Source organism: Globicephala melas, chromosome 1, assembly GCF_963455315.2.
Source record: "Globicephala melas chromosome 1, mGloMel1.2, whole genome shotgun sequence".
NCBI lineage: Eukaryota > Metazoa > Chordata > Mammalia > Artiodactyla > Delphinidae > Globicephala > Globicephala melas.
Genome location: NC_083314.1, coordinates 47,200,235 through 47,214,410, shown reverse-complemented (window position 1 = coordinate 47,214,410; position 14,176 = coordinate 47,200,235). Strand labels below are relative to the sequence as shown.

General features: G+C 43.4%; 1 protein-coding gene across 1 annotated transcript in view; it reads left to right on the top strand.

Moving 5' to 3' along the window:
* LAMC1 (laminin subunit gamma 1) overlaps positions 1 to 14,176 on the top strand; it is a 123,733-nt gene that overhangs the window by 61,228 nt on the left and 48,329 nt on the right. The window contains exon 2 of the mRNA XM_030849192.3: positions 12,096 to 12,400. Coding sequence (XP_030705052.1) covers positions 12,096 to 12,400 — 305 coding nt within the window. The remainder of the gene's footprint in view (positions 1 to 12,095; positions 12,401 to 14,176) is intronic.

The following is a 14,176-nucleotide window of genomic DNA, read 5'->3' as shown; positions in this document are numbered from 1 at the left end:
AGAACCAGAATAAGGAAGAGTTTACAGTAGGACAGTATTTTTCAAATGTAATTGTACCTGAAAATTACCTAGGGTGCCTTTAAAAATACAGATTTGGGGAACTCACCCAGAACCCACCAAAATGGAACTTCTGGGGAGGAGGCTCAACAATTTGCTTTTTTTTCAGAAGCTCTCTGGTTGATTCTAACAGCTAGTCTGGTACCTTATTGTGGACCAGATTATTTCTAGCAGGAAAGGCTAGATCTGGGCTGGCTCTACTGGGGAGGGCCTTCCAGAGCTCCTTGGGTTTTAAACTGCTTGGGTACCAGATAACTTTTTTTTAAGTTTTATTTTATTTTATTTTTTAAAATTTATTGAAGTATAGTTGATTTACAATCTTGTGTTAATTTCTGCTGTACAGCAGAGTGAGTCAGTTATATATATATATATATATATATATATATATATATATATATACACACACACACACACATTCTTTTTCATATCCTTTTCCATTATGGTTTATCAGAGAACATTGAATATAGTTCCCTGTGCTGTAGAGTAGGACCTTGTTGTTTATCCATGCTATATATGATAGCTTGCACCAGATAACTCTCTTTAATCTAGATACTTACAGTGATCCTGTTAATTCCGTTATTTCTTCTTCCTTGAGGGAAATGTTTGGAAAGACTCAAAGAACTTTACAGTGTACCAAAGTGGGTCTCTTTTACCCACTCTAATCCACCTGCAACACCAGAGATGGTCCTTATTGTTCAGTGTAAATTCAGCTGCTGCACTGGATCATTCCCATCAACATAACACGTGCTGTCGTCCAGTCTTAGAAAGTAATTTCTCCTTGAACCCCTTCTTCTCCCCTCTATCTGCCACCTCATTTCTTTATAGCAAAATTACTTGGAAAAATGTCTTTATTAGCTGTCTCCAGTCTCTGTCCTCCCCACCCCCTCAATATTCTCTGGCTTTCATCCCTGTCATTCTACCAAACCATTTGCTGTCAGGGTTGTAGTAATCAGTTATATCCAGTGGCCAACACTCAGTTTTCATCTTTCTCACCTTTTCAGGAGCATTTGACTCAGTTGATCATTCTCTTCTTCTTGAAAAGTGTTTTTTTAAAAGTTGGCTTCTGGGGCTTCCCTGGTGGTGCAGTGGTTGAGAGTCCGCCTGCCGATGCAGGGGACACGGGTTCGTGCCCTGGTCCGGGAAGATCCCACATGCCATGAAGCGGCTGGGCCCGTGAGCCATGGCCGCTGAGCCTGCGCGTCCGGAGCCTGTGCTCCGCAACGGGAGAGGCCACAACAGTGAGAGGCCCGCGTACCGCATAAAAAAAAAAACCAAAAAAACTTGGCTTCTGGAATTCTGCCCTGTTGATTCTCTTTCTGCTTCAGCGACTGTCCCTCTTGAGTCTCCTTTGTTGGATCCTCCCTATCTCCCCCATCTCTAAAAGTTGGTATGTCCCAAGACGCAGTTCTGTACCTCTCAGTCCATTCTCTAGGTATGTTCATCTAATCTCATCACTTTGAATACTGTCTGTCTGCTCATGACTTTCAGATTTCTCTCTCCTGCTTGGACCTCTCCCTGAAATCCAGACTTGTATATCTTAATGGCTGACTTGAAATCTCCACTTGGATGTTTCATAAGCATCTCAAACTTAAAATATCCAGAACTGAACTCCCAGTTTCCTTGATCTCCATCGCCACACTCATTCTTACCATGTACTTCGCTATCTCATTATAATAATCTCATATAATCTCATTATAAAGTTCGAGCTTTGTAGTTGCCACAGTTTACATACCGTGTCCAGTCCATCAGAAACTGGTCTGGTCTACCCTCAAAATATGGCCAAAATCTGATCACTGCTCACTTCCGCAACCTTGGACCAAGCTACCATTGTCTCCTACCTGGGAGATTGCAAAAAAAAAAATCCTGACTAGCCTTCTTGTCTCTCTGTACTCCCCTCCATAGTCTTTTGTCAATAAAGCAGCCAGAGTGATCCTTTTAAAATACTAGTGAGATCATGTTACTCCCTGGTACAAAATCTTCCAGTGGGTTTTCATCTCATTCAGAGGAGAAGCCTAAGTCTTACAATGGCCTAAAGGCCGGCATGATCCGCAGTCCCTCCCTCCCCTCAGCTTCCCTGACCTCATCTGCTGTTCTTTCCTTCTTTTTTTTTTTTTTTTTCTGTACGTGGGCCTCTCACTGTTGTGACCTCTTCTGTTGCGGAGCACAGGCTCTGGACGCGCAGGCTCAGCGGCCATGGCTCACTGGCCCAGCCGCTCCGCGGCATGTGGGATCTTCCCGGACTGGGGCACGAACCCGTGTCCCCTGCATCGGCAGGTGGACTCTCAACCTCTGCGCCACCAGGGAAGCCCTGTTCTTTCCTTCTCGTTCACTCTTATTCAGCCACACTGGCCTCTTCATCATTCCCTGGAACTGGCCAGCATACCTGCCTCAGGGTATTTGCATGTGTCCTTCCTGGAATGCTCTTCCCCCAGATGTTCCCCCCACCATGTCTGTCTCACTTCTTCAGTGCTTTCCTCGAATGTCACCTTATCCACATCGGTGAGGCCATCTGTCATATTACATTAAGTGGCACTCCATTCCCATGCTTTCTATCCCCGCTTTGTTCTTTACCATGTCATCTATCATCTGACACACAAGATTTTTGTTTTTATTTTTGCTTTTTATCTATCCCTTACCCACCCCCCACTCCCTGCCACACTGTAAGCCCCATGAAGTTGGAACCTTGTCTGTCTTTTCTTCTGTAGCCCTAGTGTCTAGAATAGTGCTTGGGACAGTGACATAATAGGTGCTCAGTAAATATTTGATGAACGAGTGGAAGCATTTCGACTTGCAGTTATCAACACCAGTTATGGCTATTAACCTTGGGCTAATGGGTGGCTGTGGTAAGAAATTACACAGTTGTGAAAACTGAGAAAGACATTTGAGTATTGAAGATACTTTATGGTGTTTGTAATTGTTTCTTCTGTTGAGGACAGATTCAAATAGTTTATGATCTAGGGGACTAGCGGGCTGAGCTTATTAAGACTCAAACTGGAGAGTAAAAGGCATTCTAGCAAAATGAAGGACTGGGTGTTTTAAGTAGCTTGTCGTGGTGGACTGTCACTTAAATTCACTTAGCAAATAGTTATTGAATGAATGAAAGTGCACTATTGGTTAACTTCTTGGGACTGTGTGTGTGTGTGGGGAGGATTTATTAGAATTGATCTTAGTCTGTGATTGTACCACTATGACTATATATTAGAATCTCATGTTTTTTCCATCAGATTTTCTCTCTCTTCTTTTACAATTCTTCACTCTTCTGCTGCGGATGACAGCCAAAAAAATAGTCAAATCTCAATAGTGTATGGACGTCACAGAACAAGAAACAGCTTCCCGTAAAATTGTGGTGTCTTTTTTCCTTTTCACGTCTTAACAATTCGACATTTTTCAAGTGTGGGTTTTACTTATGGAGCTTACATTTCCTTGCCTGTTGATTTCTTTATTTTATTTCCTTAGTATTGTAATTGACTGCGTTCTTTATGTGACTCCATTAAGTCTTACACATCAGTCAGCCCCCCATAGTTAGAACTCTGACGCTCAGCAGAGTGGATATTTTCGCCTCAGCTTGGGTGAGTGGGAGTAAATGCTGGCTACATTCCTTCAGCTTGGCTCAAAGATTTCAGGCATGCTTGTGACCTACTGGCCTGAATTAGGGCTGGTATTGAGTCTGCAAGCATGAGGTTTGGGTTAGTAAGGCATAGGCCCAGTTCTTGTCTTGGAATTTCACTTGGGAATCTTGTCTCTCCTGGTGACAGTTTCAAATAAAATGGCAAGATATACAAATTAGAATATATATGTCTTATGTTTTGATAATGGAAAACATCTGTAACCTCTAACAGTAATTTGCACCTATTTGAAATTACCCTCCAAAAGTGTTTGATGTTCTAGTGTTCAGTTAAGAATCCTCCGTGTTCACATAACAACTGTCTGATGATCTCATATTTATTGATGTTTAGGGTATAAAGCCAAATCAGTTTTGACCCTTCAATTTGCTGAAGAGTTTGTAGCATTTTTGGATATTACAGTTGGGCAACACAAGCAGAAGGATTTTATTTTTTGAAGATTGCTACACTAGGTTAGTGCCATGGTCTTATTCAGCAGACGCGCCAAGTGGAGGTTTGGCAGGTGATAGGGAGAGAGTAGAACTGTTTTCTTTGGCTTAAACTTTAAATTTGGTACGTTATGGACACATCTAGTTTCCCTAAGAGATTATGGGTTTATCTTCTCTGAAATCATACCAGTCAATTGTAAAACTTTTTGTTTTCCCCTTAGCTTTATTGTTACAGCCATACCATCATTTTTATACATAACCTTTGGTATAGAATTTTATTAGCTTTTTAAAAAATTCTAGAAATGATTTTCTTCACTTTGTCTGTTTTACCTGCCTCCTTTGTGGTGTTTCCCAGTGGCAGCTTGGAATGGAAACTGTCCATATTCTAGCACCACTCATCTCGGCATGTCCTTCTGTCATGACAGGGGTTCATGTGTGATGGGATGTGCTTATTGCATGTACTCAGGAAATTTGAACCATTTTCTTTCTTCATTTGAAAGGGATGCTTTCTCAAACTGTGAATGCTGTTGCATTTGTTTCAGTAAATCCAATGAAAAAATGACTGTTTCATAGAAAGCTATAAAGGTTAGTTGTCCTCGTTCATAAGTTGTGCTGACTGATTTAGATGCAGTTCCTATGGGATTGTCCCCTCACACTGTTGGCACTTAGCTGACTGACAAGAGAGGGGCCTTGAAAAAAGAGCACCGAAATTTCAGGGAAAGGAGCGGGATAATAAGTTTTTAAAAACAATCTATTTTGAAGGTAAGTTTTGAGCCATAGAAAACTAGCCCTTCAACAGGCAGTTAGGAAAGAGTCTTCTAACAGTTGGAATAGCTCCATGTACCCAGATCACCCCAGCACATTCTGTCTGTGCTTGACTGTTCCTCTCCATGCTTTCTGATCTCCCATCTGTGTCCACTTGAGGATCCCACATTCAGCATTAGCTGGCCCTGGGTCATCTTGATTGGCGAGGCCGTATTTGTACAATCTGTCTGCTGAGGTGGAACAATAACAGCTGGTACGCAGCTGTACAGTTCGTCCTGGGAACTCCTATTTCAGCCAGCAGTTATACTAACAAAATTGGAAACATTTTCCAATAGTTGCTTTCTGTGACTACTGTTTGTGTTAGCTGTTCGGAGACTCCCATTTAGTAACCTAAACATCTACCATCTCTAATTGACTTTCTGTGCTACAGCCTCATTAAAGTTTCGTATTCCTCAGATCAAGTCTGACTGCAAAGAGAGTAGTCATTTTCTGATTCCGAGGAGTGAGCACGTAAGAACAATAGTGAATCAGTGACTCCTAATTTGATATTTCAGAATGAGCCAGTTCTCTTCTAATTCAGGCCATGGAAGGGCATTTGGAAGTTTTGTGAAATTCTGTATGGCCATTGTCGCTCATTACTTCACTGTAAAGGAGGCTGTTTCACAACATCCTCATGGAATTCTTCTGAGCTGCACATAACAGAGAAGCATTTATGTTCCCCAGCAGTTAGTACTTGAATCCAATTCTAAGACAGGAAGGGTTTCTCCCCTACTCAGAGAGATTAGACATACTTCACCACGTAGGAGGCTTAAGCAGAATTCCTTGGCTTGGCCCTGTGTGCACAAAGGCTGGATTCTCATTGTCCAGGTGGCCCCCTCCCCTCCTCTTAGTCCCTCAGCCAGATTCACTGTAGGATTCAGAGCAGGAAGTATTAGTTAATTTTGTGTGCTTCGTTCTAAACATCTGCACTTGAGTCTTTTTGTTTATGGAAGGAATGTGGCAAGGGGAGGCAGCAGACCCTTCAGAAGCTAAATATTTTCTTGAGGGTGTGTATACCCATGGTTAGTATTTTTTTTACTTTTTAATTTATTTATTTTTGGCTGTGTTGGGTCGACGTTGCTGCGTGGGCTTTCTCTAGTTGTGGCAAGCGGGGGCTACTCTTCTTTGCGGTGCGCGGGCTTCTCATTGTGGTGGCTTTTCTTGTTGCGGAGCATGGGCTCTAGTCGTGTGGGCTTCAGTAGTTGCAGCACGCTGGCCCCAGAGCACACGGGCTTCAGTAGTTGTGGCGCGCAGGCTCTAGAGTGCAGGCTCAGTAATTATGGCGCACGGGGTTAGTTGCTCCGCGGCATGTGAGATCTTCCTGGACCAGGGCTCGAACCCGCGTCCCCTGCGTTGGCAGGCGGATTCTTAACCACTGCACCACCAGGGAAGTCCCATGGTTAGTCTTCATGTGCATGAACGTGAGGTGAAGGGGAAAGACGTTCTAGCTGTAGAGTTGCTGGAATACTTTCCAGACGTGTACTTACTGGTTTTCTTAGTTGTTTGGCTTGGCTCCTTTCCTTTAAAGTCCTTCGTCTACTTTTGCATGCCCCCACAGTATGAAGGTAGTGTCATCGCTATCATTGGAAAAACGGAGACCTAGTCCTCTTTTCTGTTCATTTGCCATTTAACTAGATCTTCTTACTCTGTCAACTGTGAAATGAGTAGGATGGACAGATAAAGAGTAGAGAAGTGTATTCAGAGAGAGAGAGTGTGTGAACAAGCACATGGAAGGTCTCGACTATAGTTGTTTAATGGAATAAAAAGTAGCTCCTTCAGTTTTCAGTTCTTGATTATCCATGATTACAGGTAGTTTCAGATAACACAGGATATTCAAGCCATGACTCTTCCACTCTGTTTTCTGTATTTGCTTCCTTATTTATTCAGGTTAGATTCTAAGTTCCTTGGAGTTACATCAATCCCGCTACCTTATTGTCCTTCCATTGACCCTGTACAGGAGGTGCTAAGTACTGCTGTAGAAAATCACACCTCCACGAAGATGTCCGTACCCTCATCCTGGCAGCGTCTCTGCCCAGCAAGCCTTTCTCTCTAGTCAGCTTTCTGCTAGTCTCTGTCGTGCCTCTACACTCTCTTCAGATATTCCCCACTGGCTTTGCCCTCAGCCCCTTGGCAGGTACCCTTGATTTTCACTGCACAGAAAAAATAAAGTCATCAGTTAGAACTCTATCAACTTCCATCCTCTAAAACCTACTAAATCACTTACATTTGTACCCAGGTAGAAAGCAAGGATGCAGGTTTTCTCCTTTATGGAGCCAGTCCTTTCACCAGTGCTGAATCACATTCTTGTTTCCCCGCCTTGTTTCCACAGTCATTCTTTCTCTTTCTGCTGACTGGAGCACAACAGCATGTAATACAGCCTTGTAACTTCTCTCACAAAAAAAGGGAAAAATCTTCCCCTGGCCCTGTATCCCCTCCAATTACCGTCATCTTCTCTTTCTCCTACCCTTTAGCCAGATGTCATACCAGGTTGGCTACACTCACTGTGTCTACCTTCCCACGTCCTATCTGCCATACATTCTCAGTTCCAACCCAGCAAGATCGCTGCCGGTGGGACTGCTCTCACTAAGCACCTCAATGACCTCTTTGTGGCTTGAAGCCATTGGACGCTTCTTAGTCATTATCTTACCTTATTCGCTTAGCAGATTTAAACACCATTGATTCTTTCCTTCTTCACCCTCTCGGCTTCTGTGATATTCTGTGTTGTCTTTTACTTGCCCTCCTCCCTCTGATCTTCATAGTCTCCTCTGTTGCCTCGTCTTCTGGCTGTGCTTTAAATGTTGATGCTTCTCAGCATGATCCTGAAAGTCAGCTCCCTCCTCGCTCAACACTCTGACCTCATTGGTCTCAACCATACCACATCTTCATCATCCATCCACAGGCTAATGAATCCCAAATCTGTATCTCTAACTTAGATGTCTCTCCTGGGCCATCAGACTATTCACATCCAGCTCCCTACTAGACACTTCTTCTTGTCTAGTTGACCACAGACACCTTAAATCTTGTGTATCCAAAATAGAACTCATCTCCCCATCCTGCCCTCCACTTCTGCCTCCAATTTTGCTTTAACCTCCTTTCTTCTCTATTTCAGTGGATGGTACATCTCTCCATTTGGCTGTTTTTAAACTAGAAAACTGAATGTTATTCTCAATCCTTCCACTTTGTAGAACGCATAAAGGAAGCTTTGGCAATGAAACAGAATGTCAATAGGGTAAAAGTAAAGAAGGCTTTCCGAAATGATTCCTGCTCTCCTCCATCAGTTACAAATTACTATTGAAGTCTGCTAACTACATGTCACCCAAATCCGTTCATTTCTCTATTCCAGCTGTCCCTATTCTTAGTTCAGCCACTGTCGGCCAGGATTACCGCCACATCTTCTTAAATATTCTCTCTACCTTTAGTCCTGTCCCTTCTAACCTAATCTTCACACAGTGGCCAGAATGATCTTTCTGAAAATCAAACCTGATCATACATTTCCTGACGTAAATCCTTCAATGGCTTGCCATCAGCCTGAGGAAGTTGAAGTTGCTCTTTAGCATGGCCTCAGGCCTGGCGTGCTGTGCTTGCTAGCTGACTCACCTGCAGCCACTCTCTCCAGTTCTAGATGTACTGCACACCTCTGATTCCTCCAGTGGCCACTCCTCTGTGTTCTCTGGGCTTTCATACATCCTATTCCATCTGCCTGGATGACTGATCTCTGTTGGCCTAGCTAATTCCTCTGCATTCCTCAGGTCTTGGATTTAGATGTCACCTCCTCTAGAAAATTTCTTGACCTTATAGATGTGGGTTAGGTGACTTTCCTCCATGCTCCCAAAACCTCATGTCCTTCCCCTGTCATAGCACTCATCACATGGAATTGCGGTGATCTGTATCCACTGCTGGGCTGGCTGCAATGTCGAAGGTCACGCACATGGCCATCTTGTTGTGTGGAATGCGTGAGCCTCCTTTGCAGATTGCCACAGAGCCCTCTACTTCTTTCAACTGTAGCTGTAAGTTAGAATGAAAAAAGCAGCTCTGAAAATGAGGCATGGTGAGGCAGCGCCAGCAGCAGCAAGCTAGGGTGCTTCAAAGTTTAATGCTAGCGGAGTTGCTTTTCTGACGTTCTGCCACCCATCGCTGTGTTTGTGCCGACAATGAGTGACCACGTATGCCTGTTTCTTTCAGTGTGTGGCTTTGTGGTGCAGATGTTTGTCTGGGACACAGGATACCCTGATCCATTTACCTCTTCTCCTTTGATCCATTCTCCTGTAGGTTGGGTTGCTAAAGAACAATGAGATGGCAGAAATGTAGACAGAGAAAATAGAAAAGCAAGGGTAATCTGTAATCCACAGATTAGTGAGTAAGCCTTTGAACATCCCAAGCCACATACTCATGAGTAAAACTAAATTGTTTTACCATTCCAGAATGTTTTAGATAGTCTCTGGAATGCCATAGATACTGTATTATAACCTCGCCTTCATTCAAAGATGACGTCTTTACATTTTTAACACAGTAACGAGATACAGGTTAAATTTGCATTCTTTGAACAAGAAGGTTGTAAACTGTATTTGCATGACCTGTGTCCAGACAAAGTGTTATACTGCCTCCTAGGTAGAAGATCTGGATTTGTAAAATATTCTTTGGCAACTATACCAGGTAGGCCCTTGTGCAATCAGGCTCTTGTGTGTGAACATCTCCAGGATCCTAGTTCACGAATTCTCTTCTGTACCGTATTATAATAATGCCTTATATTTGTATAGCGTTTTATAATGAATCAGGTATATGCAAGATCTTAGTCTGACCTTCCAACAACTCTTTGAGGTAGGAGGCTCAGGGATTATCACCCTCATTTTCTTTTTTTAATTTTATTGAAGTATAGTTGATTTACAATGTTGTGTTAATTTCTGCTGTACAGCAAAGTGATTTAGTTTATACATATATATTGTTTTTTATCTTCTTTTCCATTATGGTTTATCACAGGATACTGAATATAGTTCCCTGTGATATACAGTAGGACCTTGTTGTTTATCCATCCTATATATAATAGTTTGCATCTACTAATCCCAAACTCCCAATCTTTCCCTCCCCTACCCACCCCTCCTCCTTGGCAACCACAAGTCTGTTCTCTATGTCTGTATCACCCTCATTTTTACAGAGGAGAAAATGACGGAACAGAAATCACACAGCTAGTAATTGAAGGAGCCAGGATGTCTACTTAGGTCTCATAATGCCCAGTCCTGTGTTTTTTCCATCATACCATACACCTTTATGTTCAAGATCTCATGCGTGTGAATGTTTCATTATATGGGGGACAGTTAATCAAACCCCTCTTTTAAGATCTGAACCAGTTGGGAAATGGAGTCAGATATGGCCCATCATATCAGTTTTATTACAGGTAAAACTGGCTTGAAGAACAGAGCCTGGGCATATAGCTTACATGGGCCCTTTTGCCCCACCCCACCTGAACTCATGCACTTAGTCCTGAATCGAGTAGCAGGACAGCAGCAGGCCTCCCCCGCACAGTGGCAGAGGTGCTGTCTTGCACTGAGGAGTGAGGGAGAGGAGAGAAAGGGACTCGGGTGGCAACTAGGAGAGAGCTGAGGAGATTCTGGGCCACACGTGAGCAACACTTCTTCTCCCCTGGGGATGAGTGGGTGTGAGGAAGTGAGAGAATGGCAGAAGTCTCTCCTCAACACTTCTGAGAGTGCAGGAATTCCTCTTCTGTGGGCTTTGTAGGGTGGTTCTTCCTGTGAAGTTGATTCACTTGGACAGAAGAGACTGTAAGCTTCTCGAGTTCAAGGACCACTTATGTCTAGTGCATCCTGTCCCCCAAAGTATATAACATGGGACTGAGCATGTACTTGTGCCCAATAAATACTTGTTGACAAACCGTGATCTTCATTATAACATAGAAGCAGCAAAATATAGATCTTGTCAGAGATAGAAAGACCAATCTGTGAATGAATGGTGTTTAAAAACAGCTGCACGTTATCTTTTTTACCCACCTGAAATCCTGCTGGCTGGCAACCAAGCTGTCCCAGCCGTCAGGCTGTGTTCTGCCTGCTGCAGGGAGCTGCCTGATGCAGTGACTCTTCTTCCAGAGGGATGACAGCCCGTTCGCTCCTCCCTGTTGCTGTCCTTTCTTGCTCAGCACTCATGTCTCATATATTCTCTTTTGAACGAACACAGCTTCTTTAAACCGCCTTTCTCTTCTCTCTTTCTCTTTTTTTGTCATCTCTTTGTCAGCTACTAGAGGAGTTTTTTTTCTTCTTTCCTGCTGTAGTCCCTGCCCCCATATCTCAATCACTGTCCTTCACTTTTTTTTTTTTTTTAATTTAATTTATTTATTTATGGCTGTGTTGGGTCTTTGTTTCTGTGCTAGGGCTTTCTCTAGTTGTGGCAAGTGGGGGCCCCTCTTCATCGTGGTGCGCGGGCCTCTCACTATCGTGGCCTCTCTTGTTGCGGAGCACAGGCTCCAGACGCGCAGGCTCAGTAGTTGTGGCTCACGGGCCTAGTTGCTCTGCGGCATGTGAGATCTTGCCAGACCAGGGCTCGAACCCGTGTCCCCTGCATTGGCAGGCAGATTCTCAACCATTGCGCCACCAGGGAAGCCCCGTCCTTCACTCTTTCTCAGATTTCTCTTTCTTAACCTGGTAAGTAAGTAGAATAGTGCTGATGATACTCTTCCTGCATCAAGAAGTAACATTAAAATTAATACAGAACGAATTTTTAAAAATCTTGAAAGTGCCCAGAAGACCCATTTAGAAAGCCAGCAAATATTTTCTTTTCTATCTTTTAATTAAGCTTTTGTGGAAGCACCGGCATTAAGGATAAATGCTCATTTTCACTCAATTTTATTTTTGTTTAACAATATAAGTACATAATACATGCTATCATTTTTCATGGCAACCAAAATTTTAACAACACACATCATAAATGGGCTTTTATGAGCCAACTTACGAGTGCAGCTATAACTTATTTCTGTGGGAAAACACGCACCGTTTCCAGGCTTACAGTAGCCTATGGAACACAGCCAACGTGTTGTGTTCTGGAACCCTCTTAGCGTAGTGTGCACAGGTTGGTTTGTATCCTCTTTCTTTGTCAAGTTCCAAAGCAAAGTGGGAATAGAGGGGGTTTCTTTGCTTCGTACGTATGACTTCTGGACATCGATGTGTTTGCCCCACAGGAAAAGCGTTTGACATCACATACGTGCGCCTCAAGTTCCACACCAGCCGCCCGGAGAGCTTCGCCATTTACAAGCGCACGCGGGAAGAAGGGCCCTGGGTCCCTTACCAGTACTACAGCGGCTCCTGCGAGAACACCTACTCGAAGGCAAACCGAGGCTTCATCAGGACGGGAGGGGACGAGCAGCAGGCCTTGTGCACAGATGAATTCAGTGACATTTCCCCTCTCACTGGGGGCAACGTGGCCTTTTCAACCCTGGAAGGAAGGCCCAGTGCCTACAACTTTGACAATAGCCCTGTGCTGCAGGTAGGCACCTAGCGGTTGTCTTGGTAGCCAGTCAGTTCTTCCATATGCAGGATGCAGGAAGATCATTGTAGTGGGGGACCATGGTCCCACTTTTGAAGTAAGGGGTAGGAATAGCACCTACTCCACCAGGACAGACAGCTGGATTTTATTCTGCTCTCCTGTGTACTCTTAATAAGTGAAGGAAAGTAGTTTTATTTCTGCTTCCCAGTTGATGTTTGTTCTTAGTTTTCATGCACATGTATTCTGGGATGTAAATTTTACAGATTTTTTTAAATGTTGAACAATTTTGACTTGAGTCTCTGTACTTGCAGTGGAAACATTTTGCTTCTGCCTTCCTTTTGAAGGAGGGTATTTGAATGAATCTACCAAAGTTTTTTGTATCCTGTCGTACCTCTTCTTTGATTTGACAAAACAAGAAAACTTTTTTTTTTTTTTTTTTTTTGCGGTATGCGGGCCTCTCACTGCTGTGGCCTCTCCCGTTGAGGAGCACAGGCTCCGGACGCGCAGGCTCAGCGGCCATGGCTCACGGGCCCAGCCGCTCCGCGGCATGTGGGATCCTCCCGGACCGGGGCACGAACCCGTGTCCCCTGCATTGGCAGGCAGACTCTCAACCACTGTGCCACCAGGGAAGCCCAGAAAACTATTTTTTAATATTAGGAAGAGGGAACAACTGAAGCAAGATGTTTAAGAACTCTACCTTCCTTCGTTATTGTACAAGGAAATTTTGGTTGGGTTTGTCTGGTACTGTTGCCAATCACTATGAAAACTCTTCATTACCTAAAAGCACTGGTTTTTGTGGCAAGATATAAATTTAGGTAACCCTGGTATATTGCTTAAGGATGGTGATAGAAACTTTTCCCTATATGGCAATAGAAAGAATTAAAGGTTTCTTTTTTCATAAATGCCGTATGCTTATTCCTTATACACTATAATTTGGAATCTTTCTGTATTGCTTAGATGTCTGTGACCTTTTCTTATGTTCTGGCTGTTTGATTATGGAGAGACAGATGCATGTCATGCCATACTCAGCACATTCACACAGACTGGAGATGCTTCTGTCACATGGCTAGAGTTACCATCTAAATGGGGACAGCCTGTATTAATTCGCTGAGACAAGAAAGACTGGATGTGGGTTTGCAAACGCTGTGTATACTTTATGAAAAGCTGTTGTGACTTCTAACTAGGGAATCTCCCTGTTTTTCTGGGCCTTATGCCTTTGTGTTCCCTCATTCTTTCTCTTTGGAACTTTTTATGTACGAGGACCCTTTGTCTAATTTGGCCATGTGGCTTTGGACAGTGGCAAAAGATGAGAATATATTCTCGCTGGGTCCAGTTCTTCCCTTCCATTGTATTTCTGTAGTTTGCTGGGAGATCATAAATCTTGATTTTGAGGGTTCTGGTGAGCAATAAGTGTGTTTGCAAAGGTCTTTCAAAAATGTTTCTCTCAAAGGCGGTAAGGTGTGTTCAAAATACATGGCAGAAAGAATAACCGACTTCGATAGATGAAAAAGCAGGAGACAGATTACCTAGGGCAGAAGTGATCTATAAATACTCTTTAAGTTGGTCAACTGGCACACATTTTCTAACTTTGATTCTTCCTACACAAATTATTGTATTTTACTGTCCTGGGGAGGGAATAGTATAGTCAGTAGGGAAAAGCAGTGAGGTGATGATGTGACTGTGGTTTTCTGGCACCTTTGCTAACTGTATGCCTTGTCAGCCTGTCTTGAAAGCAGTTCCCCCAGCTATAGGAATTCTGACGTTTCTTAACTCTTC